This window comes from Mauremys mutica, chromosome 10 (assembly GCF_020497125.1).
Source record: "Mauremys mutica isolate MM-2020 ecotype Southern chromosome 10, ASM2049712v1, whole genome shotgun sequence".
NCBI classification, from domain to species: Eukaryota; Metazoa; Chordata; order Testudines; family Geoemydidae; genus Mauremys; species Mauremys mutica.
Window position 1 is genome coordinate 69,170,046 of NC_059081.1, and position 27,896 is coordinate 69,197,941.

A 27,896-nucleotide genomic window follows, 5' to 3' on the forward strand; every position below is an offset into this window, starting at 1 on the left:
CAGCTCAGCAGGTCCAAGGATCAGGCCTGAAGATTTTTAGGAATATTAACAACTTCCTGAATTCCCAGTGCTGCTGCCTTCAAACTAGTGAGTCACTCTTTTGTATAAGCAGGATGTTACTTGGTCGCGAATCACAATGGAAACAAGAAATCAAGGGGCGGACACAACGCTTGCAGCACCCAGCAGAAAGACAGAAAGGAATAGGATTATGAAACTGTAGAAAGGAAGGGAACCCGGGCCAGCAGAATCACTCTCCTCAGCTTTTCACTGGAGTGCGCAGGGCCCCGCCCTTCGGAACAGAGGCCAGCTCCACTCAAATCACAACTCACCTTGATTACAGGTTTTTATGGCTCTGCAGTCTGAAAGGCAAATCAGCTAGCTGCTGAATCACTGGACCTTAAACTTTACCAAGCGCTGTTGTGTTTGTGTGTTGATCTTTAGGAGCAACCACCGTGCTGGTGAAAGTACCGGGCTCTCAGTGGGGAGTTTCAAGAGGTGTGCTTTTTACTTTCTAGTTTGCCTGGATTGGATTTAACTTGTTTGAGCACCTGCACAGCCCTGCTCTACCGCTGCTTCCCAACCAGCATTGTTTCCAACTTTCAATGGATTGAAGACGTCTCCTCCCACCCCACCTAGAAGCAAAGCAATGTTTAAAAAGGTGAGCTCTTCCCCTGTGAATACCCTGTAAGAGCAGAGGGTGGGGAGATGGGGACACCAAACCTGCAGCAGGCTGAGAAGGTGATGTACTTGCACATATTGAATTTTTAAAGCATTTCAAAGCGCCTTTGGGTATATTAGCAATCTGGGCACAGGGCACTGCAGGCCAAGGTGTGTGTAACCTGACTGAGATGGCAGTGCATCTTTGGTTAATTTCAGGGGAAAACTCTGTTGGATCATTCATTGCCTATCGTGAGTTGAGTGCTGAGCATTGCACAGAGGAGACCCAGGCTCTGTCTCAAGGAACCTAGGGTTGAAAGAGGCAAAGAACTTCACTGAGCACCAAAGCGCTGCTTGACCAGGAGCTGGGTGTACCGTGGAGAAAGGCAGCTTCCTTTCAGCTTCCCAGAGTTGAGGTCAGAGTTTGGGTGTGGGGGGGGGGGGGAAACGAGGGGGGAGGGGCTTGCCCCTCCCAGCAGGGCTTGAAAGAATGATGGAGAAGGTTTGATCAGAATGCAGGGATCCATCACAGATGAGACTCAGACCTCAGGAGTCCCAAGATAATCCCGCAATAAAGTGAGACTATTTCTATAACTCATTTGGGTTAGACATTTTCTTTCAAGAATAAGGGCCCAGTCCTACTTCCAGCGGCTTTGGTGAGAATGGATCGGGCCTGCATTGGTACAATACCATCCAGAAATGTCCTCTTCCCATTTAGACCCTCATATCCCAAGCTGATCTTTAGGTAAAAGTAAGCTTTAGCAATGACCATTTGTGTATACTCCGCATCAGCTTCAGCACCCTGAAGATGACCCAAACAACCTCAGCTAAAATGTTCAAAAATAGGCACCTAAAATTACCCCCCCCCACACACACACACACCTGTACTGAGGCATCTAAATCCAGGGGCCTGGATTTCTACAGTGTGGAGCAACCATGGGATCAGCTGGGTGCTCAGTGCTTTCAAAAATCAGACAGGTGCCTAAAGACAGATTATGGGAGTTTAACTTTAGGCTCCTATTTTCAAAGGCTTGGCCATAGGTACAAACGGGCTTTTAAATGAAATGGCAGCTTAAAGAACCTGTGCCGAGACCGTGTCATCACGAGAGCCCATTTTTACTGGTGTTCTTTAAAAGACAAAAGAGCCAACTCTCCAAGTAGATAAAAATCAAATTCTCTTGTATCATCACCACCTCAGCAGTAAAAAAGTGAGTTCTTACCAGACAGAAAACTATCAAACTAAATTTCTAGGCTCTTCCCTTTCTCTGGAGGTGATAGATCGAATCACCTTCCTAACAGCCCCAGATTGCCTTATTTTAATATGACTAGTTTGGAATGTGAGGACCCGACCATACATTTCCCAGTTTATGGCTGCTAAAGAACCAGGCCTCAGACTGTCACAGTAAGAGAAGGCCACTACACAGACAGTGATTTTTTATTCTTTCTTTTATACCTCTATAACTAGCTAAGTGATAAGAATACACCTAAATTCTTAAAGTATAGGCCTTTGCAGACAGGCCTGAATATCTATATCCTAACAATTATTAACATACAGGATTGTGCAGGAGAGGAGGGGGTCATCAGCTAGCTTTCTTTTCTCCCTAGTCTCGGAGCCTGCTCAGCCTGGCTTCAGTCCGGCCATGGTCTTGGCTTGCTTTCTTATGGGATCCGTCCACGCGTCTCCTCTCAGCAATCACCAGGCAGACCCTTTCCTTCTGTTTGGGGGGCTTGCTGGTTCAGGGACAGTTCCCCCAGCACTGCCATTCTTCCCTCCCCCTCCCCCTAAATTAGGGAGCTAACCAGTTTCAGAGACTTTCTGTAAAGCCTGAGGCAGCTCTGTAGTTTCTCCTGGCATCTAACCCCTCTTTCCTTTTAGGTCTTTGTCTTTATTAGAAAACTTGCTGCATTAGTGCAGCTGGTATAGCGAAAATCATTCTGCAGGGGGCTAAATGGGTTCAAGTGCATCTGAATTTGGGTTTCCTGGGAGGTAACCAGATTGATTTTAGTCAGACCGGTGCAAGCTTTCTGCTGTGGACATGGCCTCAGTGTAGCTTAAGTAATGAGAGGTAGCTGGGGTAGCTTTGTTGAGTGTTTTTCTCTCAGATGCCCTGTCACACTGGCACAAGAGCATTGTCAGAGTTTCCCTGCTCGGCTGTCAGGTGGGCTGGTCTTTGGTTCTCAGGGCTCTTTAGAAGTGCTCCTGGCAGAGTGCGGGGGAGGGGAGGGGAGAGAGAGGGGGAGGGGAATACTTCTGCAATTCATGTACAACAAAGGATGAGAAATACATATAGAAAACCGGGAGGCAGGAGCCGTCTCTCATGCCTTGGATCGTGAACAATGGTATTTACATCCCCCATCTCTCACTTAGAAGGGAGCCTTGACAATATTCAGCACGTTACTTGGTGCTAGTAAGCTTAACCCCTACTATAATTTCCATAAGAAAATGGCCAGATTTTTTAGGGGGTGCATTATTCCCTGATCTTTAGTCAACTCTGAACTAGTGGACAGAACCCAGTGCTGGGACTCAGGACACCTGGGCCAGCTGGGCTGCTGGGTGAACCTAGGCAAATCACTTCCCCCGTGTGCCTCAGTTTCCCCATCTGTAAAGTGGGGATAATGATACTCCTTTGGTAAAGTGCTTGAAGATCTATTGATGAGAGCTCTATGTAAGAGCCAGGTGTTGTTATTAATTCTGCTCCACCCAAGCTTAAACCCCAGTCATTTAGCACAGAAAGAAACAGAATAGCAAGGTAGTGAGAACAAGGGATGATAATACGAGCCTGGTTCCGGCTAGACAAAGCTGTGTGCACAACCCATAGGTTTAATAAGCTCTTCCGTGCCAGTAAGCAAGGAGCCGCCTGCATCCACAATCGCGCTAGGTTCAGTCTGTCCCCTGCCTGACGCTGATCACTAATGGGGAAGTGACAGCCCAGAGACCATGTCCACGCTGGATCCTCCTCTTGGGGATGGGAACAGTGAGGGAATTCAGGAAGTGCAAAGTGCTCGCACTAGCAAAAGACCCAGCTCTGCCCAAATTGGGTGACCATGATTGGAAGAGGCAGAGTGCATAGTGCACCAGATTCATCCCTTCTGTGCTTGTTCCACACAGAGAGACCAGGCCACCAGACTCTGGGTAAATTCATGACTGTCTGGGTTTCCGTTTTGCACCCCCCGTTACCTTCTGGCTACATACCCCCTGCTGGCCACCTCGAACAGTGGCTCTAACTTAAATGATCTCATCTAACACTCCAAGAGATAGTGGGCAGCTCTAGAGAAGGACAGCCCTATAAACTCCTCCTGGGAGGCACTATCATCCTCCCCGCCCCATATGGTACCCAAGCCTGAGTGTAATACTAATAAGCAGGGTTGGAGGGGGGGGAAGGTAAATTTTCAGTGAAAATTTTCAAGAGAAAAAAACCCAGAATTTTCTCAGAAATATTTTTCTTCATTGAATCAGGAAAAAACAAAAACAAAACAAAAACAAACAAACCACTTATTTCCCCACCTGCCTCCATTCCTTTTCTTTTCTACAGACAGGGAATGGAAAGAGGAAAAAAAGGAAAGAAAAAGCCTGGAAGTCAGAAGTTTTTCCATTTAAAATAAATCCACTTTTCCTTTGTTTTGGCAAAACATTTCAAACAATATAGACATTTTCCGCAGCTGTATTGTATTGTTTGAAAAACCACTTTCCTTCCTGAAAGATTTTCCTTCCAGCTCTATTGACAAGTTAGTCCTGCCTCTGAGGTTTAGTGTAATATCTCACTAACAAAGGTTTTGCATTTATTATTTTATAATAAATAGGACAATGAGAAAAATAGCAATGGAGCCAGATTAAAAACCAGACCCAGATCTGCTTCCGAGGCAGATACTTTTCATGCAGACTCTTGACTTAGTGCTTTAGCTGCAGTGGCACATTTTTCCTAACTGAAAGAAGAGATTTTGGGGTCAAAAATGGGCCCATAAGAATGGCTATCCACCTAGCCCAGTATCCTGTCTCTGACAGTGGCCACTGCCAGATGCATCAGATTGAATGAACAGAACAGGGCAGTTTCGGGTGATCCGTCCTCGTCATCCAGTCCAACAGCTTCTGGCAGTCAGAGGGAGGGACACCCAGAGCATGGGGCTGCATCCCTGACTATTTTGGATGATACCCATTGATGGACCTATCCTCCATCCATGAACTTATCTAATTCATAAACCAGTTATGCTTTTGGCCTTTGCATCATCCGATGGCAACAAGTTCCACAGGTTGATTGTCTGTTGTGAGAGAGTTATGCAAGGCACATTACTGCATAGTTGAACCGTCTGTGCTGCTAGATGTGTTGCTGCTTGAGGTAGGTGTGAGTGGGAGCGGTTTTGATTTCAGTTATACACATTGGGGCGAGATCCCCAGCTGCCAAAAATAATTGTAGCTCCACCGAGGTGACTAGGGCTACGTCAGTTTACACCAGCTGAGGATCTAACACTGGTGTTCTTAACCAGGTAGGCTGGGAGAAGTGGCTTTGATTCGAAGGCATTTAGACAAAAACCCAGATGCTGACACAACTATAACAAACCTATAACTGCAGTTATAATCACTAGCTCTGATCCTGCGAAGACTTAAGAATATGGTTATATGAGAGACGCTGTGCATGTTCTTGCATGATTGTGCACTTGGACGATGCAGGCAGGAGTGATTCTGCATGAAGATAATTTCACACGCAATTACATTTCCCCCTCCCTCCCCAATTGGATTTTGTGTATTTTTAAACACATCTAGGGACTGCTCAGTGCTTTGAAAACAAACCACTAATTAAGTGTTAATCATCAAAAATATATACAAGCATTGCCTCAGTTATTTTGGCTTGCATGATGTACTCCCCCAGTACCTGATTTTGGTTTATCTATCTTCAGGGCCTCTGGTTTTCAGGGTTTATTTTTAGAAATTTGAGGTCTATGTACATGTCCTCAAAGCAGGGTTTTTCCAGGGCATTCTTTGATACTGTCATGGGAAGATTTTTTCCAGGTACTTCCCAAAATTTTTGTCTGAATAGGCAGGGCCGGCGCTTCCATTTAGGCGACCTAGGCAGTCGCCTAGGGCGCCAGGATTTGGGGGGGGCAGCATTTTGCCGGGAGGGCGGCCGGTGGCTCTGGTGGCAGGTCCACCAGAGCCGCGGGACGAGCGGACCCTCCGCAGGGACGCCTGCGGGAGGTCCACCGGAGCCACGGGACCGGCGGCGAAATGGGTAGAGCCGGCCCTGCGCCTAGGGCGCCAAAACCCTGGCGCCGCTCCTGTGAATAGGATCTACAATAGAACCTCAGAATTACAAACACCAGAGTTATGAACTGACCAGTCAACCACACCCCTCCTTTGCAACTGGAAGTATGCAATCAGGCAGCAGCAGAGAAATGAAAAAAGCCAATACACTACAGTACTGTGTTAAACGTAAGCTACTAAAAAAATAAAGAGAAAGCAGCATTTTTCTTCTGCATAATAAAGTTTCAAAGCTGTATTAAATCAATGTTCAGTTGCAAACTTTTGAAAGAACAAACATAATGTTTTGTTCAGACCTACAAACACCTCCGGAATGGAGGTTGTTTGTAACTATGAGGTTCTACTGTACTTTCATTTTTATCATGTGGATAAAAGATGACGTGCATATTAGGTTAACCTTTGTATCCTTGTTATTAAACTCCTGGGTTAGCATTTAGTGTGTTTGTTCCCTAGTGTGCTTTAATGAAGTATGGTTTCAAACAGCACCTATGTTAAAGCACACTAGGGAGCTTTTAGTGTGCACCAGCAGGGTCTACACAGATCAATTAAGGCACGCTTTAGAAATCATACTCCCAGAGCCTGCATTACTGCTCCATGTAGATAAGCCCTTAGATACAGCCAGAAGCAGGGCCATTTTGCCTACATAAACAAACCACACTGGGAAAGGGGTGAAGTCAAGAGAAACGGCGTGTTTTTGTGGTGTTTGTTGGATGAACACCGATTTCATTGGTGTTTGTTGGTTAAAACCTAAAATCAGAAGCCTTGACTTGTAGGGGATAGTGCCTTTTTACCCAGCTGAAGAGCCTTGCACACTCGAGGTGCTAGGGGAGTAAATACATAATTTTTCTGGAGTTACCAAAATACTTAGAGAACTGAAAGCCACGTCCCACCTTGTAGTCTCACTCATTTAATTAAAACATGGCTGTGTGGCTCTTGGTCAAGCTTTCCAAAGGGGCAGGGTGAAAACACAAGAGACCCACATTCATCTTACACAAACCTTTAGGACAATACCAAGCATAGGAACTGCCAAGCCAGAGGGAATTGGAGAGAGTTCTCAGTGACGGATGATGTGCTTTGAAAAGACACGTTTGCCTTTTCAGCCTACTAAAGAAGTCACTACATGCAAAGTATTTGGTGACAAGGGTTAGAACTAGGGAGAACAGCAGGGATAGCAGGACCATTTGCTTTGCAAAAAGCAGGAGACCTTCTTGGCCTTTCCCTCCCGCCTTGGGGGAGCCCAGTTTCCTTTCCTTGTGTCCCTACCCCTGGCTGAGGGAGTGAAGACTTGCCAGACAGGGGGAAGAATTGCTCCCTGTACCTAGATGGAAAGTTGCTGGGGTTCCTAGCCAGAAGGTGGAGCAGCAGTGTCTCAGCCTGGAGTCTCCTACTGTCTCTCCTCCCCAGGGAAATGGGAAAGAAAACCCCACTCATGTCTGTGGTACCCACAGCTGCTCCACCATTAAGAGTCCGATGATTCCTGAGGGCCTAAGAAATTCCCCCAAGCCTGAGTTTAGAGCCTAAGGTTTAGCAGATCTGGGCTGGCTCCAGGTGAACAACCGGGGTTGCTCAAGATGACCTTGGACAGAGGGGGGAATGGAAGAGAATGCTAACGGAGTAGACTGTGTGGTCCAGTTGATCAAGGGCTGGCCTGGGAGTCAGGAGACCTAGGAGGTTCTGTTGCTGGTTGGCTCTGGGCTGCTGCGTGACACAGAACCAGTCACTTCCCCTCCATTGCCCCAGCTGGGTAATAATAATGCCTTTGTAAAGGGATTTGAGGTCTGTGGAGTGAGTGCCGTGTAAGAGCTAAGCATGGCTTTCTGCAAGGTGCTCAGATAACATGGTGACGGGCACCCTTACAAAAACCTAAACAGATGGGGGAGAGGAGGCAGCTTAGATGGAGGAAGGGAGCAATAAATAAATCAGAGGGATAAACACGGAAAGAGTGAGGAAGTGGCCCTATGTGAGTAAAGGAGAAAGAAGAGTGTAGCCAATTAAGGGAAAAGGGATGAAAACAGAAACTGCTCTATGGAAAGTCTGGTGCCAAGGAGACACGAGGAGGTGGGTCTTTGGAGATGTGATCGGGTTAAAATAATTTAGATGGCAAGAAACTCATGGTTTAGTCCATAAACTGGATTAGATTTGGAAGAAACCTCCCCTCTGGGAAAGTTAGGTCCTGGTCACCCTCTTTGGAGCAACTAGCCATGACTACTGTTGGAGACAGGCTGCCATTCTAGAGGGACCAGTGATCCCCTGCTGCGTGGGTATGTTCCTATGGAGATATGCACTGGTGTCCTGTATCAGGTATAGGGGAGGGGATAATGGAGTCTCGTTCTACATGGCATTTTACGTTGTTAATGCAGTGCTGCCCTCTGAGGCGGTTGTGTTTTACATTTATGGCTGATAGAAAGGGGAGCAAATTCATTGGATTTGATGCATGTTTATGGATTTCTTAAGACAACTTACCACTGGTAAGTTCTATTAAACAGCTGCAATTCACAATGTTTTTGGATAAAGTTTCTGTTCAGCGTTGTCTTGCAATTTCCTGCACTATAGGAGAATTTCAGAAACACTCAGAGGAAGATGCTAACAGCTTTCCAATGTCCGGTCTCTTTTTATGCCAAAGACTCTCCCGTCTGGCATAGTCTGAATAATGATGGAGGGAGAGAGAAGGGGGAACCCCAGGAAATGCCCCTACGAAGTGGGGTGTCATGTTGGAGAGTTGCACATGGTCAGAAGATTCTAGCTGGCAAGAATTCTGGGGATGGTGTTTTGTTTCTTACATTTGCTCAACACGATGAAGTTTTGCTTCTTTTTACTCCATGGTGCAGAGTTTGGCTGGCTTGAGATTGTTTTCAGATTCACTTTTCCTCATTTCCCTTCTCTGCGTCCAGTCTCCATCTCCACAGGACGATGCAAGGAAAGCTGCCTCCCCCGCCTGACAGATCTCTGTCAGCCCAGCACTTCATTTGGTGAACTCCTTTTCTTTTGATCTGCTTTAATCGCTCGGTCTAGGTCTAGGAAGATTAAATCTTTCATTTTGAGAGCCACACAGACTGCTTCTAAATGCATCTAAAACTTGATAATGGCTTATACACCCCGGGGCTCGGTCACTGAGCCCCACAGTAACCCATGGGAGGAGGGGTAGATGGGTGGAAGAGCAGGGCACACAATTCTGATGTTTGTGTGGGCAGGTTGTCAGCTCCAGGTAGAACCTAGCTCTGTGTCTAGGATCAGCCATCTTCAAAGTGAGCTCCTCCCTGTAACAATTACTCAGCTGTGATAAAGAGTCTTTTACCCAAGGATCTCAAATCACTCGACAAAGGCAGAGATAGATGCAGGAGAGAAGATACAGAGATTTGACTATCAAAGTTTACAAAAGGAGCCATTTAAAAAAATAATCACTGTCTCTGATAGGCGTTTGTTTTCATGGGTTGCTTGTCTTTAGGGGTTCATGGATCTGTCTCAGTCATTATTACAGCTGGAGCTGGGGGCCTGTGAAACCCTGGACACAGGTCCCCTTATTTTTTTAAGCTATTGCTAAGGCTGAATATAGCCTTGAAAATGTGGCCCATCTTCATAACACCAAGCACTAAAAACCAACTTCAAGACAAATTTGCTAGGGTTAAAAGTTCAGCCACTGATGGGTTTTTCCCCCCTAGCCTCCCACCATAGCCAGCCTCGCCTGGCCTTTGAGACTCCTGAGAACCACAGGTATAGGGCCAGTGAGGTTTCTTGGTAAGGAAAAAGTCTGACTGATTCATGGCTGTGCATCCGGACTGCCCCTTGTGAGCCTAGCGCTGGAAGCTTTGGGACCACCTGTATCAAGTTTGTTCCAAGAGCCCAAACCAGTGTATTGACAGAAGAGCTTTCTCAGGAGGTCAGGTATTGGGGGGGGGGAGGGGGGGAGAAACAGGTTGGAGCGCTATGACCAGTATTTAGGATAGGGACTCTGGAGTTCACAGTGCTGCTACAAGAGGCCACCTGACATTGTGACTGTGGCCACAGCAGCTCAGGCTGTTGATGAGTCTATGGATTAGACTTGGTCTACACCTAAGTTAGGTCAGCACGTTGCCCTGTGATTGCCCACACTCCTGCATGACATTGCCATGGCAACCTAGCCCGCACGGTGGCTGCAGCTGTGTTGACAGAAGAATGCTTCCATCGCTGAAGCGCCTGTCTGTTGGGGAAGTGGTGTCCTACACTAAAGGAAAACCCCCATTTCTGTTGGTGTTGGTTGTATCTATACCACTGCGTTATACTGGCCAATACACCGACGGAGCTATGCCGGTACAGCCCCCCCGTACTGTACATGTACCCGTAGGGTTAGACTCCCATTAGGATTCTTTTAAGCATGTTAAGCTTGAATGATTGGAACAGGGGTGCAGTAAGGGTTAAACTGGAGCCACGTCTCCTGCTACACTGAGTGGGAAATCGAGGCCTGGGGCCTAACTCTTTAGAGTGTATGCAGCTAATCATCCGAGGGCCCTGGAGCGCACTGTCAATGCCTTTTGAACAGGGTTCTCTCTTCTTTGCAGAACATGGCCCCAAGAAGAACGCAGCAGGTGGGGGCGGGGCCGTCCACGGAGCAAGCCTACATCTACAAGGTGGTTCTGCTGGGGAGCACGGCCGTGGGAAAGTCAAGCATAGCCTTCCGCTATGTGAAAAATGACTTCAGGGAATCCGTGCCCACTGTGGGATGTGAGTGAGTGGCAGCAATGAACTAATCCTTTGGTGCAACATAAAGGGCCTGATCTGCGTCTCCCTTGTAGCAGGAGTGTCTCTGCTGAAGTCAGCGGAGCTACACTAGTGTGAAGTTTGGTTTTGCTTAAGCTGTCAGGCCCAGCAGAGAAGCAGCAGGACATCACTCAGCAGGCAGGGTTAGGGGCTCCAGCTGGCAGCCCTGGCGGCTAATGGAATGTGACCCAACAGACCCCCAATGTTACAGCCCGTGAGCGCGGGGTTAGTTTGGTTTCTCAGCTCAGGCACAGGATTGACAACTGCGAGATACAGAAAAGTCTGGTTAAGGTAGCACAAGCTGTGCAAGCTGATGTGCCCATTTTAAAAGCTGGGCCTTGTCTGATGCTGCTCTTCAGAGCTGGATCTTTAGGCACCAACCTAAGAAGCACATCTGAAAAAAGTCAGGCCTCAGCATCTCCTACTCCACCGACACCAGTGGCAAAGTGCCTTTGGAGTTCACTGGCAGGGAGGCTCAGGCCATATGCAGGACACATTTCTCTGCTGGGGTAGATTGGAGACAGGAAATCATGAACAGGGGACCAGCAACACAGCTGTGTTCATTGTGGAGTCAGAGTGACAGCTAGTGGTTCATTGCAGGTAGTGCAGCATTTAAATAGGTCACGTCAGCAGAGAGTTTTGGTCTACAGCTGCAGTTCTGAGTAACCCAAGAGAGCGTTTATCATTTACTATTATATGTTATAGATTTTTCCCTCAGCGTTCTCTCCATGCTCCCCCCCTGCCCTGGCTCTCCCAGCTGCCCTCACAGAACTACTACCAATCGCACTGCATTATCTCTGGATGGGTGCCAGTCCCAATCCCAGCGCTCACTGCGAAATTGCACCACTTTCTTACTCTCGCTGCAGAAACTGACACAGGCGCATCCTGCAATCCCAGGAACTGTGCTTCAGAGTCCGATCTAGTGGGTTTTGGTTGGAGCCACCCCTTGTATAATTCCTGGGTGCCAGACGTAACACTCTGTTCTGCCCTGTTTGTGACAGAGGACGTATGACAACGGAGCCTCCAATGGATGACATTTAAAAGGCTATTGTCCCAGACTCCCAGCAGCTCTGCCCATTAAATCGCTCCAGTCAGTCGTCAAAGCAGCCCATCTAGCCTCTCCAATGTGATCAGCAAACCTGCCTTTGACATTTTCCTGGTGTTTCAACAGAAACCCACTCACACTAGAACTAGGTGAAATTTCAGCTGAAGATTTTTTTCTGAAAAAAGCTGCAGATCCAGGGACACCACCACATTTTAGGAGTTCATGGTAACAGTGTTAATGTAGACAGGTTGGTCCCAGAATATTGACGAGACAAGGTAGGTGTTTTATTGGACCAATTTCTGTTGGTCGAGAGGACTAGGGTGACCAGATGTCCCGATTTTATAGGGACAGTCCCAATATTTGGGGCTTTATCTTATCTAGGTGCCTGTTACCCTCCATCCCCGTCTCAATTTTTCACACTTGCTGTCTGGTCACCCTAGAGGGGACAAGCTTTTGAGCTTTACAGAGCTCTTCAAGGTCTGGGTAGGAAGCGGAGTGTTTAGCTGTAACACTCCGGTTCCTTCCTCAGACCCGAAGAAGAGCTCTGTGTAGCATGAAAGTGTGTCCCTTCCCCCAACAGAGGTTGGTCCGAGATAAGATCTTATCTCACCCACCTTCTGAGTTCATGATAGTTTCACTAAATTGTTTAAAAAAAGAAAAACAACCTGAAAAAAAATCAGAATGTTTCATTTTTTTGGTTTGAAATGACCTTCAAAAATTCCTTTAGTCTTATTTTTAAAAAATTATTTAGAATGGTCAAAGTTAAAATAAATGTTTCATTTGACCCAGAATAAAATTTCTCTCGATGTAAAGTCAAAATCTTTGAAACATTTCATGTGGTGTTGGACTTGCAGTGAATTTTTTTTTGACTTTTCAGATTGCCACCAACAAAACCAAACCACCATTATTCACCCAGTTCTGCTACACGCTCCCATCATCAGATGCAAAAAGATTCATCTCAGTAGGCAACATTGATGGAAAACATGGCTTTAGTTTTTATAGAAGATGTCAACACAGGGTCAGTTAAGTCTCTTTAGGAAGTTTTGCAAGCTTACAGACCCTGGTATGAACTAGGGAGGCCATTGATGTTCATGGGACTGATCCCCACCTGTTAGATGTTGACTTCAATGGAGGCAAGGCCAATTTACATAAGCAAGGATCTGGCTTGGTGTCTTTACATCAGAAACAGGCAGAAAGACACTTTTTTTCCTGTTTTGAAGAAGGGTCCTGACCTTTGCCAGGAGAGTGGGGATGGAGGGCCCAAGGGGTCTCCCACTCTGCCACACAAACCAGGCAGTCACAGTGCCTATACCAAGGACTGTGGTATCATTCGCCTACGTTACTTGGCACTCAGAGAAGGCTTCTGTCCCTCCCAGGGCTCTCTGGAGAGCTTTGGCTCTGTACTGCCCCCTCTACCTCAAGCCCATGTATTTGTCAGACAATCTGGCCCTTAACAGATGGTGTCTGCCTATCTACTTTGCACAGCCGCACATTTGAGCTGCTATAGCACTTTCAGACCAAGGATCTTCAAACATTTTGCAGACATTTGCTGGCTTTCACAGCACTCCAGGGAGGTGGATTTTAATTAAACCCATTTTCCATCTGGGCAAGCTGAGACAGAAAGGTGAAGGGCTAGGCTGGGACTTTGCTCTCCCATATTCCCCCAGGCAAATGTGTGGGCCAAGGCCTCTCCCCCCACCTTTCCGCCTCTGGGCCAGGTGTGCAGGAGCAAATGTGCACCTCTCACTTCCCTAGAGCAGGGAGGGAGGGCGAGCAGGCATGGCCTTGGTGTCACCCCCGCCCACTGGCCAGCAGAGCCCTGCCAGTTTGGGGGTGTGGCAGGTTTGCTGGCATGGGCTAAGAGCAAGAACAAGCAGTTGTAGCTCAGAAGCATCTGAGCACCTCCCTGGGGCTACTCCTGGGACAGCGCTGCTTATGTATAATCAGGGCTGTGCTTAGGGGCCCACGCAAGCCTTAAGTGACTTGCCCAAGGTCAGACAAATCAGTGTCGGGGAGATTGCAGTATTTCTGTTACAGCAGCACCCAACAGGGGCCAGGCACTGTACAGCTGGATTAGAACTCAAGACTCCTAATTCCCACCCTGCCATCACATTTCCTCCAGCTAGACAGCTGCAAAACCAAAGCTTGCTAATGCCACTAATATTGATGGATTGAGCAAGAACCATTGTTCTCATTTCTCTTCCCCTCTCCATCTTCCAGCTACACCCTGATGAATTGCATTGGTGTAGTACCGGGCTGTTATTGGGTAATACCAGTTCACCAGCCTGTTTGTTACATTGCTTTTGGTGGTGGTGGGGCGGATGTTTTAATTCTCTCTCTCTCATCCTCCCCCCGGAGCCCCTTCCAACCGAATCTCAACACCCATCTTTCACACAGATCACCGAGATAAAGGTTAACATTAATTAAGGTGCATGCTATGGCTTTCTCATGGAGCTGTCCCATCTCTGTCGCTTCCAGGTTCTTTCTTCACCCAGCTGGTATGTTTAGAGACTGCCACGATCAAGCTTGAGATCTGGGACACTGCAGGACAAGAGAAGTACCATAGCATTTGCCATCTTTATTACAGGGGGGCGAATGCTGCCCTTCTTGTATATGACATAGCCAGAAAGGTAAGACCAGCGATGGCTTGTTCTCCTGCCTCTCTCCTCCAGAAGGGTTTGCCTTTAACTTTCTAAAATATCCAGACTGAATCTTGATAATGCAGCTACTCTGCTGGTAGGCTGCAATAGTTCTAGTGTAGGGTAGCTTCCCAGTACATCTCCAGACATTTCAACCAAGACTGCTTTTTCCTGCGCACATCACGTAAGGGCTACACATCATGGGCAGGTTTATCCTTCGTCTTCTGGTAAAGACATGCAAGGAACTGGTACAGACATTTCACTTACAGTGGACAATAAATGCTCACGCTTTCCCCCTAGAAGCCAAGATTTCTCTATCTACCCCTACCTCCCAGCCCAATCCAGCTCACCAGCCAAGTAGGTAATGAGGGAGCATCACTAAGTGCTCTTTGTTCCCCTACCCTCATGTAACCCACACACCTTCTGGATGTGGCGTCCTGTCCCATCTAGTGGCACCGAGACCACTTAGAGCAGGCATAGGCAACCTATGACATGTGTGCCGAAGGCAGCACGCAAGCTCATTTTCAGAGGCACTCACACTGCCTGGGTCCTGTCCACCGGTCCGGGGGGCCCTGCATTTTAATTTAATTTTAAATGAAGCTTCTTAAACATTTTAAAAACCTAAGCTCTAGAGACCCCAGGTTCAATCCCACCTGCTGACAACCAGGGTCTATTGGTATTACACTCACTCCCAGCTCCCTAGACTTTAAGGATGATATAGTAACAAAGATTAAATGCATCTGTTAGTTGGCTTACACTAATGTCCGTTTCTGATGGACTATTCCAGGGAGACATGTTGCATGATCTCCCACTACGTTATGCGTGTCTTTTCCCTTTTACTGGTAATACGCAACACACAGGAACTGCAACACCGAGAGCCATATGCCTATATTACTGCCATGGTAGTTACAGAAGGAGGAGACCATAGGCTGCTGGAGAGTAACATCTCACAGTAACAGAATTTTATTGAAGAGGTAGACCAAGCTTTTAAGAATCCTTGCCCCATCACAAAAGAGCCCAATCACCTCAGCCCATCACCTGTAGGCTGGGTCTATGACCCACTGGAGATCCATGGTGGTTGGGTCATGTCTGATGGAAGAGAAGTCATCCTCTTTGGCTTTGAGGAAGGAAGTACATTTAGAGCTGGTTCCATGCTGAGTAGTGCACCTAGCAGCACTACCTGTGACAAGCCCATAACCCATTTGTTTCTACAATTTTTAGCCCTCACCTGCCAATCTCCTTTGGGCCATGTGACAGCTCCTGAGTATCTGTTGGTTTATTGTCTGTCTCTCTCTCTCTCACACGTTTCCAGGCAACTTTTTCAAGAGCAAAGCTATGGTTGAGGGAATTAGAGAAGGAATTTCTTCCCGATGAGCTCGTGATTGTTTTAGTCGGCAATAAGACAGATCTTGCTGCTCAGCGGGAAGTCACCTTTGAGGTAAGTGGCATCACTGCAGTAAGATCTCAGCACTTAGCAGATTCTCTCTTCCAAAAACACCACGGCAGCATGTTCCCTGAGTGCTGCACTTCAGGCTTTCACACCGAACAGTTTATAAGTAAATGTTTAGGTGAACACAGTCCTACTAGCAGCAAGCAATATAGCAAGGCCCCACTGGGTGCCAGGGATGTTAGAGGTCATAAATCCCATTTTGCCCTCTGTTTCAGCTACTAACTTTCTTGGATCTTAGAGACTTTCCTGAGCTACGATGAGTTTGTTCAGAGGGTTCAGAGTGTGCATAGGTAGGTTTCAGTGTCAGAGAGGATGTTCCCAGATGTTGCTTCAAAATTTGCCATCACTGAGTTGATGCAGAAAAAACAATACATAGATGCTTTGAATTTCATTAAAAAAATTCTGAAGCCTCACTAGAAGCTGATGCTGCATCACTGACCACCAAGTTCAATGAATGAGAACTGCATGGGACAAAAAAAGCTCGAGGGTTTAACTCTCGGATCCGTGTCTCCAGTGAGTTTGAACAGGTTCCAGTCAGAGAGCGGCTGCAATGCCTTGAGCTGTGCAACAGAGAAAACAAGCGTGGCCTAAACAGTTCAGCTGCAACCGTGTGACTGGAACAGAAGGAGTGTGAGCTGGGGAAATAGGAAGCTTTAGGCTTCGCAGCAGAATCTGCTGGAATCCAATGGTGGCTCTATCACCGAACATGCTGCACTTCAGAAAGGTGGGGAACTAAAGTCAGTGTAAACTAAGAGCTTGTCTGCACGAGCGGGGGGCAAGGTCTAGGGTGCACTTGTGTGTTGTGCACTAACTGGCCCATAAGGACCTGCTGGCACGCACGGAGAGTTCCCTAGTGTGCGTCACTGCAGCACGCACAGGCCTGTTAGTGCACAACACACTGGAATGTGTCCCACTCCAGTGCAGACTAATGCACCATGCAGATGAGTTCTGACCCTTAAGGCTCCTTGTACATCATTAGTCTGACAGTGAGAGTGCTGGAGCTAACGACGGGAGTAGGAGGCCCTAAGGCAGTTTGCAGCATCCAGCTTGGAGATTTGTCCCAGAGCCACCCTTGCAAATAGCTGGAGATTTCTGCATGCTCCTCTTCCTACTTCTCAGCCACTAGTCAGGAAAACCACAACTTGCCCTGCTACACTAGTGTTTGTGTCTGTCATAAGTAGTTAGTTAAGGGTTAAGTTCTACCTGTAAAGGGTTAACACAGACCTGGTGAAACACCTGACCAAAGGACCAATCAGGGAAGAGAATTTGAAAATCCCAGAGAGCGGGAACTTGGGTCTCTGTGTTTTTGTTCTGTGTTCTTAGCCGTCTGGAACTACACCAGCCCAGACGCTTAATCAAGTCTGCGCATCTTTCTGAACTAATTTCTTCTATTCAAGCTAGTGAGTATTAGAAGTACTGGGTAATTTCATATAAGAATCCTGTGTCTGCAATTCTGTGTGTTTGTATTGATTATTCGTAATTTTGCCTGTATTGTTTGTACTGAGGAAAAGGGAGAAATTTCTCCAGGGATTAATAAGACTAGACCCTATGAATGTCTATCTTGGATTCATAGAGATTGTGTATTTTTTTTCTTTTTTTTATTCTTTTAATAAACTCTTTTAAGTTCAGGACTTGGTTAAGTTCCTTACCTGTGGATTCAGGGGAAGGAAGCTAGGGGTCACTCTGTAGAGACAAGGGTTGTCTCCAAGCAGAGAAAGCAGGGAAGGGAGAGGGAAGTGAAAGAAATCTTTCTCCCTCTGTGATTTGATCTGTGCTTCCCCAGGAAAGTCTCTGGAAGGAGGAGGGGGGAACAGAGGGGTGTCTCGATTCACCGAATCAATCGAGTGGTGGCAGCGAGAAGGAAACCTACCCTAAGGGTTAGGGTGGGGGGAGAATACCTGCGGGTCCCCATCTTTGAACTCACAAGCTCAAAGTGGGGGTGAGACCCTAGGACATGGTGGCACAGCGGTGTGTCGAACCCATTGCTAGAGGCTTTCTACCACAGTAGAAGCATTTTCAATACAGTGCCTGGGAGGAGGTGTGTGCATTCCTTAGGTGGGGGGAAGTGCCCCTCACAGGTTTGCTGGGGAGATAACGATTCTCAAGCCAGAGGTTTTTAACAGTTCAGAGCTAGAAACATTTTTAGCCCTGGCTGGAAGGAGGCGTGTCCTTCCTTTGTGTGATCAGGATTCCTTGGGTGGGGGAAGGTGCTCCTCGGAGCTCATCCCGTCCAACAGGGAAAACAGGTTTGGTGAGGAGAGAAAGATCCTGAAGCCAGTTTTTTTTCCTGTGACTTTTGAAATGCAGAAGGCAGGAAGGGTTTGGTGAGGAGAGAAAGATCCTGAAGCCAGTTTTTTTCCTGTGACTTCTGAAATGCAGAAGGCAGGAAGCCACTGATCCCTGCGAGAATTTCACTAGACTTTTCTCGCAGAGACACAGAGTTTTTTAGATTTTCCCTGTTGCTCAGTACAGAACAACAGAGAGAGGCAACACACAATTTGCTATACACTGGATTAATTACCCTTTCTTTACTCAAGTTATCATAAACAGGGAGGGGTGTGGCCAGCACCCCAAGGCACAGACATGACGGAAACAAGTGACCAACTAGAGCTTGCTCGATTGCAATTACAAATCCTGGAAGCCAAAGAGAGAGAACACAAGATGGCGATGGCAGCCATGGAGGCAGACCAGAGAGCCAGAGAGGCAGACCACATCAGACAAATGGAATTAAGAGAGAAAGATCTGGAAATCCAGATGCAGGCTCTGGAAGTAGAAAAGGCTAAGCAGAATAATCCACCACCCCATCCACCTACTGATCAAACTTCTCGGAAAAAATTTCCCGCCTACAAGGCAGGGGATGATGTTGAGGCCTTTTTAGAAAACTTTGAGAGGGCCTGTATTGGATACCATCTTCCTAAAGAACAATACATGATGGAGCTGAGGTCACAGCTCAGCGGACAATTATCCCTGGTGGCAGCTGAAATGCCTAGAGACCAGATGGACGACTTTCCACTGTTCCTAACCAAGGCCAGACTCAGAATGGGCATCACCCCTGATCACGCCCGTCAGCGTTTCAGAGCCCAGAAATGGAAACCAGAGATGTCATTTCCAGAGCACGCTGCTTACCTGGAAAAACACTATTTGTCCTGGATATCAGGATCCAAGGTTGAGGAGCTAGACGACCTACACCTCCTGATATTGATGGAGCAGTTCCTAGATGGTGTTCCTGAGAACATTAGACGCTACATCCAAGATGGTAAACCAAAAACTCTCACTGAGGCAGGAGAGATTGGAGCCAGATGGATGGCATCGGTAGACAACACGAAAGCTACTGCCAAAGGGAGCGAATCACACAAGGTACCCACTGAGACTAAACCTTACCATCGAGGGCCAATCAAGCCCACACCTACAACCCAAGCACAGTCACACCCTACCTCTTCTTCTACCTCACCAGTTTCCAGTAAACCAACACAACCCCGTGACCCATCAAGTGGGCGATGTTTTGGATGCAATGAACTGGGGCATATCAAAGCCAAATGCCCAAAGAACCTGAACCGGGTCCAACTCCTTGCACCTGCACACCAAGGAAACCCGGAATTAGATATCTCTCAAATACCCGTATGCTTTAGGGAAACTTTGAGAGTGGACGGAAAGGAAGTTATCGCATGGAGAGACACTGCAGCACATATGTCAGCTATCCACCGAACCTTCGTGGACCCCAAATTCATCAACCCGAAAACCACAGTGACAGTTCGCCCCTTCATGTCAAAACCTGTGACATTACCTTCAGCGCATTTACCTGTCCAGTACAAGGGCTGGTCAGGGATGTGGACTTTTGCTGTCTATGACAATTATTCTGTCCCCATGATTCTGGGCAACCACTTGGCCCATCACGTTGAGCCGCCAGAAACAGAGGGAGTGGTTACATGCAGCCAAGCCAGACGAGCTGCTGCACCCATCCCTGTTCCTGAGCCATCCACCAAGACCCCGTCTGTGTTACCAGAGACCCAGACAGAGGTGGTGGAACCGGATCCCATGCCAACACCTACAGCAGCCATACTACATCCAGTCCCAGAACCGGAACTGGAAGAGCAACCAGCGGCAGTACCAGCGCCAGCACCGACGCCAGCGCTTACAACTCCACCGCCGGAGGGCGACAACGGGCCAAAACTGGCAGAAGCAGCAGACAACCCTACCCTAGAGGCTCAGCCGGAGCCTGAAATAACACCTCGTGGACCAGCGGAGAGCGGTTCACAGTCAACAGAAACAATCTCATCACCTACATCACTTCCAGAGGAACTGGTGTCTCCCGCCTCAAGGGAACAGTTCCAGACTGAGCAGGAAGCCGATGACAGCCTCAAGAAAGCATGGGCGGCGGCACGCAGCAACCCACCGCCTCTCAGCTCCACTAACCGATCCCGGTTCGTTGTGGACCAAGGACTTTTATACAAGGAATGTCTTTCTGGTGGACACCAGGAGGGCTTTCATCCTCAAAAACGGTTGCTAGTTCCGACGAAGTACCGGGAAAAGCTCTTAAGCTTAGCCCATGATCATCCCAGTGGCCATGCTGGGGTGAACCGAAGCAAAGACAGGTTGGGAAGGTCCTTCGACTGGGAGGGGATGGGCAAGGACGTTGCCAAGTATGTCCGGTCTTGTGAGGTATGCCAAAAGGTAGGAAAACCTCAAGACCAGGTCAAGGCCCCTCTCCAGCCACTTCCCATAATTGAGGTCCCATTTCAGCGAGTAGCTGTGGATATTATGGGTCCTTTCCCAAAAAAGACCCCTAGAGGAAAGCAGTACATACTGACTTTTGTGGACTTTGCTACCAGATGGCCGGAAGCAGTAGCTCTAGGCAACACCAGGGCTCAAACTGTGTGCCAGGCCTTAACTGACATTTTTACCAGGGTGGGTTGGCCCTTCGAGATTCTAACAGATTCGGGAACAAATTTCCTATCAGGGACCATGAAAGACCTGTGGGAAACTCATGGGGTGCATCATTTGGTTGCCACCCCGTACCACCACCAAACTAATGGCCTAGTGGAAAGGTTTAATGGAACATTGGGGGCCATGATCCGCAAATTCGTCAATGAACACTCCAATAATTGGGATCTAGTGTTACAGCAGTTGCTGTTTGCCTACAGGGCTGTTCCACATCCCAGTTTAGGATTCTCACCATTCGAGCTGGTGTATGGCCATGAGGTTAAGGAGCCATTACAGCTGGTAAAGCAGCAATGGGAGGGGTTTACACCTCCTCCAGGGACTAACATTCTGGACTTTGTAAGCAACCTTCAAAACACCCTCCGAGACTCTTGGGCCCTTGCTCGAGAGAACTTAAGAGATGCTCAAGCGGAGCAAAAGGTCTGGTATGATCGACATGCCAAGGAGCGGTCCTTCAAGGTAGGAGACCAGGTCATGGTCTTGAAGGCGCAACAGGCCCATAAGATGGAAGCGTCCTGGGAAGGACCATACATGGTCCAGGAGCGCCTGGGAGCTGTTAACTACCTCATAACATTCCCTGATTCCTCTTTAAAGCCTAAAGTGTTTCATGTTAACTCTTTAAAGCCCTTTTATCCCAGAGAATTACAGGTCTGTCACTTTACAGTTCAGGAAGGAGATGACACCGAGTGGCCTGAAGGTGTCTACTACGAAGGTAAAAGAAATGGTGGTGTGGAAGAGGTGACCCTCTCCACAACCCTGCAACGTCTGCAGCGGCAACAGATCAAGGAGCTGTGCACTCACTTCGCGCCCTTGTTCTCAGCCAACCCAGGACGGACTGAGCAAACCTGCCACTCCATTGACACAGGTAATGCTCACCCGATTAGGACCCCACCCTACCGGGTGTCACCTCATGCCAAAGTTGCTATTAAACAGGAGATTGACAACATGTTGGAGATGGGTATCATCCGCCCTTCTACCAGTGCATGGGCATCTCCAGTGGTTCTGGTTCCCAAACCAGATGGGGAAATACGCTTTTGTGTGGACTACCGTAAGCTAAATGCTGTAACTCGTCCAGACAACTATCCAATGCCACGCACTGATGAGCTATTGGAAAAGTTGGGACGTGCCCAGTTCATCTCTACCATTGACTTAACCAAGGGGTACTGGCAAGTACCACTGGATGAACCTGCCAAGGAAAAGTCTGCCTTTATCACCCATGCAGGGGTGTATGAGTTTACTGTGCTTCCGTTCGGACTGCGGAATGCACCTGCCACCTTCCAAAGGCTGGTGGATGGTCTACTAGCAGGATTGGGAGACTGTGCAGTTGCATACCTCGATGATGTGGCCATTTTTTCTGATTCATGGCCCGAACACCTAGAACATTTGAAAATGGTTTTAGAGCGCATCAGGCAGGCAGGACTAACTGTTAAGGTCAAAAAGTGTCAAATAGGCCAAAACAGAGTGACTTACCTAGGACACCAGGTGGGTCAAGGAACCATCAACCCCCTACAGGCCAAGGTGGAGGCTATCCAACAGTGGCCTGTCCCAAGGTCAAAGAAACAGGTCCAATCCTTCTTAGGTTTGGCCGGATATTACAGGCGGTTTGTACCACACTACAGCCAAATCACTGCTCCACTAACTGATCTGACCAGAAAAACCCAGCCAAATGCAGTTAAGTGGACTGATGAGTGTCAGGAAGCCTTTATCCAGCTTAAGGCAATGCTCATGTCTGACCCTGTATTACGGGCCCCGGACTTTGACAAACCCTTCCTAGTTACCACCGATGCATCTGACCGTGGGGTAGGAGCGGTTCTCATGCAGAAAGGACCGGATCACAACTTCCATCCTGTCGTGTTTCTCAGCAAGAAGCTGTCTGAGAGGGAAAGCCACTGGTCCGTCAGTGAAAAAGAGTGTTACGCCATTGTGTATGCCTTGGAAAAGCTACGCCCATACGTTTGGGGACGGCAGTTCCAGCTACAAACCGATCATGCTGCACTAAAGTGGCTTCATACTAACAAGGGAAACAACAAAAAACTTATCAGATGGAGTTTAGCTCTCCAAGACTTTGATTTTGAAATTCAACACATTTCAGGAGCTTCCAACAAAGTTGCTGATGCACTCTCTCGTGACAGTTTCCCAGAATCTAGTGGCTAAAAAGTGTTCTTTACATGTTATATGCTTAGTAGTATATGTAATAGTGCATGTGTTTATTACTCTGTTGGTTTTACAGTTTAGGAGGAAATCACCGCCAGTGCTCCCACTGTTGGTGATTTGGGGGGCGTGTCATAAGTAGTTAGTTAAGGGTTAAGTTCTACCTGTAAAGGGTTAACACAGACCTGGTGAAACACCTGACCAAAGGACCAATCAGGGAAGAGAATTTGAAAATCCCAGAGAGCGGGAACTTGGGTCTCTGTGTTTTTGTTCTGTGTTCTTAGCCGTCTGGAACTACACCAGCCCAGACGCTTAATCAAGTCTGCGCATCTTTCTGAACTAATTTCTTCTATTCAAGCTAGTGAGTATTAGAAGTACTGGGTAATTTCATATAAGAATCCTGTGTCTGCAATTCTGTGTGTTTGTATTGATTATTCGTAATTTTGCCTGTATTGTTTGTACTGAGGAAAAGGGAGAAATTTCTCCAGGGATTAATAAGACTAGACCCTATGAATGTCTATCTTGGATTCATAGAGATTGTGTATTTTTTTTCTTTTTTTTATTCTTTTAATAAACTCTTTTAGGTTCAGGACTTGGTTAAGTTCCTTACCTGTGGATTCAGGGGAAGGAAGCTAGGCGTCACTCTGTAGAGACAAGGGTTGTCTCCAAGCAGAGAAAGCAGGGAAGGGAGAGGGAAGTGAAAGAAATCTTTCTCCCTCTGTGATTTGATCTGTGCTTCCCCAGGAAAGTCTCTGGAAGGAGGGGGGGGAACAGAGGGGTGTCTCGATTCACCGAATCAATCGAGTGGTGGCAGCGAGAAGGAAACCTACCCTAAGGGTTAGGGTGGGGGGAGAATACCTGCGGGTCCCCATCTTTGAACTCACAAGCTCAAAGTGGGGGTGAGACCCTAGGACAGTGTCCATTCCGAGATTGCTTCTCCAGGTTGGCACCATGCAGCCCTGTCCACACTGGGCAGGGCCCTATCACACCTGCGGTGTCTAATCATACAGGGAGGAGCTGTGCCTCCCTGCCAGGCCTAAGGACAAGATCCAATACCTTGTAAATGCAGCCCTTATTTCCACCACTTTCCAGGACATTTACCAAGCTGGATGTGATTACCGTGCAGAACACACCTACGTCTACTTTGAAATAACCCTGTTTTTGTACCTTCCCCACCCAACTAGGAGGCGGAGGAGTTTGCAAAGAGCAAAAGCTTAATTTACATGGAAACGTCGGCAAAATCCAACCACCAAGTGACCGAGGTGTTTATGGCCATAGGTAAGTTCCAAGTCAGAAGCCGCTGGACAGGTAAGAGCACTAGAGAGATGCTGAGATCTGTGCCAGCTCTTTGCCTTGTGAGCTATAGCAATGCACCGTGTGTCTCCTCCCAGTTGCTCAGGGGCAATTAGGGTTGAGTCACTTGACCTGAAGAGGTCCAGAAACTGGAAAGTCTTTACTGTGACTGCAGCAGTGCATTGCCTCTAGGCCTAGACAAGTGGTGACTGGGTACACTCTGGCCTGTCAAGCCTCACAGCTGCCAAGAGCGAGCGAGAGATCCAGAGCAGTGGCTTCCCCATTCCATACACAGACAGGCTGCCCCCCTGTGGCCTCCCCCCTAACTTCTGAGACAAGCAAACTTCTGGAGTGGTTCTGCCTTTGCCGCTGGGGTGAGGGTGGAACCTGCTGAGCACTGAATGGGGAGGAGGTTCACCCACCCTTTGGAACACCAGTCACTGGCCCTAGCAATGGGAAAGTGGGAATTTCTCCCCACTCCCCAGATTCCTCACTGTCACTCCCAGAGGATCTCTTCTCTCCGAGATCCATTCCCCTTGGCCCCAGTTATGATCCCCAGACAAACCAAGTCATGTTTCCTTCATCCCTCAGGCCAGAGATCAGAGGACTCACCCAGGCTGGAAAACAAGATCCCTGCATCCTTCTTCCTTAGGGTGTAGAATAAAGCCCTCGAATCAGCTAGGACAGTGGCTCTCAACCTTTCCAGATTACTGTCCCCCTTTCAGGAGCCTGATTTGTCTTGCCTACCCCAAGTTTCACCTCGCTTAAAAACTACTTGCTTGCAAAATCAAATATACAGCTGTGTCGCAGCACACGACTACTAAAAAATTGCTTACTTTCTCTTTTACCATCATTAAATTAGAATATAAATATTGTACTTACATTTAAGTGTATAGTACACAGAGCAGCATAAACAAGCCATTGTATGTGTAAAATTTCAGTTTGTACTGACTTAGCTACTGCTTTTTAATGTAGCCTGTTGTAAACCTAGGCAAATATCTAGATGAGTTGATGTTCCCCCGGAAGAGCTCTGCATATCCCTGGTTGAGAACCACAGGGCTAGGCAACAGAGCCAGAGGCTCAGCTAGACTGAGTCAGGCTCGCTCCATTGGACTGGCCCAGTGAGTCTTTGAGGTTTCTTCTTTCTTTAGAGGACAGACACATCCAGCGCCCTCCCAAGAACCAGTTATGCCCAGAGACAATCCCGAGTGGTCAGTCCTCCCTTCACACTAATGCTGACTACTGCCAAGCCACCAACGACGCTGGTTTCATGGGAGGCTAACCAGAGCCGGCAGTTTGTATACTCTTCTGGGGAGCCGTTTCTTCCCCGCGTGCAGGCCTGGAACCTGGGGCTCTGTCCCACCCATCCCACTTAGCCTCCTGGGCCTCTGATACGTAGCTTACCCCACAGATGTTAGCCAGCTGACCCTGTATTGCCATATGGGGATTCAAACGTGGGGTATGCCGCCAGCTTGACACTGCACTAGTGCACAAATGGCAAACCACTGCCATTACCTTGGCAGTCCGTGAGATGGCACTAGAGTCTTCTCATGTTTGTTCCTATTAATGAAACCGCTTGGAGAAAACTCTAGCACTGGGGTCGGCAACCTTTCAGAAGTGCTGTGCCAAGTCTTCAGTTATTCACTAATTTAAGGTTTTACATGCCAGTCATACATTTTAACGTTTTTAGAAGGTCTTTTTCTATAAGTCTATAATATAGAACTAAACTATTGTTGTATGTAAAGTAAGTAAGGTTTTAAAATGTTTAAGAAGCTTCATTTAAAATTAATTTAAAATGAAGAGCCTCCTGGACCAGCTGGGACCCGGGCAGTGTGAGTGCCACTGAAAATCAGCTTGTGTGCCGCCTTTGGCATATGTGCTATAGGTTGACTACCCCTGTTCTAGAATAATAGGATACAGCTGTAGCAACAGATTCCACCTGCAGCATATCATGAACCAATAATAAGCATTTACTACCCCACAGATATTCTTGGTCCTTAAGAATGCTAGCAGTTTTATAGTGGCAATTCATGAGCCATCTTATGGCTGTTTCAAGTTAGGGTCTCCTACTTCTAGTTCCTTTTTAAAAGAATTTCACTAAAGCTTATAGAGATGTGATTTGCACATCACCACCATTCTATTTGATAATGGGATTTCCTACAGACAACTTGGTGCAATACAACATTTGCTGTCCTGCGATGTTTCTAGGGGGATGTCCATGATGCAGGTGCAGTGGAATCTGTAGATGTTCTAGGATGGGGAATGAAGAGGTGTATGGGAGAGTCCTGAGGGAGGGACCATTTTCCAGAAAGAATGAAGGAGCATGAGGAAAATTGTGAATGGAAGTTTGTTAAATAGTAAGTGCAGGAATCCTAGGCCAAGAAACATATGGATCTCAAGGTAAAAAAATAGGAAGTTAATAAAGTTAAAATGTAAACTTAACTTAAATCAACATTAAAAATAAGAACATAAGAACAGCCATACCGAGTCAGACCAAAGGTCCATCTAGCCCAGTATCCTGTCTTCTGACAGTGGCCACTGCCAGGCGTCCCAGAGGGAATGAACAGAATCATCAAGTGATCCATCCCCTGTTGCTCATATTTAGATATTTTAAATCTTAATAAATTTAGAGGGACAGATCCCCAGGCGTAGCCAAATAGCACATGAAGGAAGGAGAAAGTGGCTCCTAAGGCTCCTTTTCCTCTCTCTCTTGCTTGTTGTGGGTCAGTCCTTGGCATAAATTGAAACAGCCCTGGGGCTACTGTACGTTTCACCACCAGGAACCATTCTGCTGGTTGGGGACTGGGGTGCTCTGGTCAGGGGCGGCTCTAGGTTTTTGGCCGCCCCAAGCAGTCATGCCTGGGAGGCGCCCCCGAGCCGCGGGAGCAGCGGACCTCCCGCGGGCATGACTGCAGAGGGTCCGCTGGTCGCGCGGCTCAGCTGGACCTCCCGCAGCTGCGGGCGGTTTGCAGGTCCGGCGGCTCCGGTTGAGCTGCCGCAGTCATGCCTGCGGGAGGTCCAGCCAAGCCGCGGGACCAGCGAACCGTCCGCAGTCATGCCTGCGGGAGGTCCACTGGAGCCGCCGGCCGAGCGTCCCCTCCGCAGTCATGCCTGCGGCAGGTCCGCTGCTCCCGGGGCTCCGGTGGACCTCCCGCAGGCATGACTGCGGCAGGTCCGCCGGCCCAGCCTGCCGCCCCCCCGGGAAAGGGCCGCCCCAGGCAGGTGCTTGCCCCGCTGGGCTCTGGAGCCGGCCCTGGCTCTGGTCACACCCCAGCCCACTGCTGATGGGAGAGGGACACCCCTAGCTGCTCCGTTAGCGGATGGAAAGTTGCCCTAACAAAGTCAGAGCAGTGTCCAAGTATGTTGCACAAAATGTTACAATAGCTCAGCAGAAAAGGACCGAGAATTTCTTATTCTGAGTTTCTTCACAGCTCACGAGTTACTGAAACAGGAACAACAGAAGGAACCAGCCCTTCAGCCTCAGCCCTGGAAGAAGTCACGTGTGGACCTGCGAGAGCCAAGCAATCACACTAAAAAGTGTTGCATGAACTAAAGGAAATGGCAGACTGACCTAAGGTTACCATCAAGTGTGTTTTTATTTTGCGGGGGGGAGGGAGGGAGGGAGGGAGGGATATATTGTGTGCAGGCAGCATGGTTCTAGGGGGCAGCTGGTGTGTCAGACTGTGATTATTGCTTTTATTTTTTATTATTGTCAATGTTCGATTGAAGAACTGT

General features: G+C 47.9%; 1 protein-coding gene across 1 annotated transcript; it reads left to right on the top strand.

The window, feature by feature from the left end:
- The first annotated feature begins 272 nt into the window (after positions 1 to 272).
- LOC123378723 (ras-related protein Rab-17-like) lies at positions 273 to 27,737 on the top strand. The gene is made up of 6 exons (XM_045032835.1): positions 273 to 658; positions 10,447 to 10,609; positions 14,169 to 14,320; positions 15,642 to 15,767; positions 24,053 to 24,146; positions 27,593 to 27,737. Exons 1-6 carry the CDS (start codon positions 647 to 649, stop codon positions 27,712 to 27,714), a joined length of 669 nt encoding a protein of 222 aa, XP_044888770.1. The 5' UTR covers positions 273 to 646; the 3' UTR covers positions 27,715 to 27,737.
- Positions 27,738 to 27,896: the final 159 nt, after the last annotated feature.

Bases quoted from the DNA above. Each gene is read 5' to 3' on its own strand.
- LOC123378723 (XM_045032835.1), top strand. The intron at 14,321-15,641 runs GTAAGACCAGCG...ACACGTTTCCAG, and splicing joins TATATGACATAGCCAGAAAG to GCAACTTTTTCAAGAGCAAA. The intron at 15,768-24,052 runs GTAAGTGGCATC...CCACCCAACTAG, and splicing joins AGCGGGAAGTCACCTTTGAG to GAGGCGGAGGAGTTTGCAAA.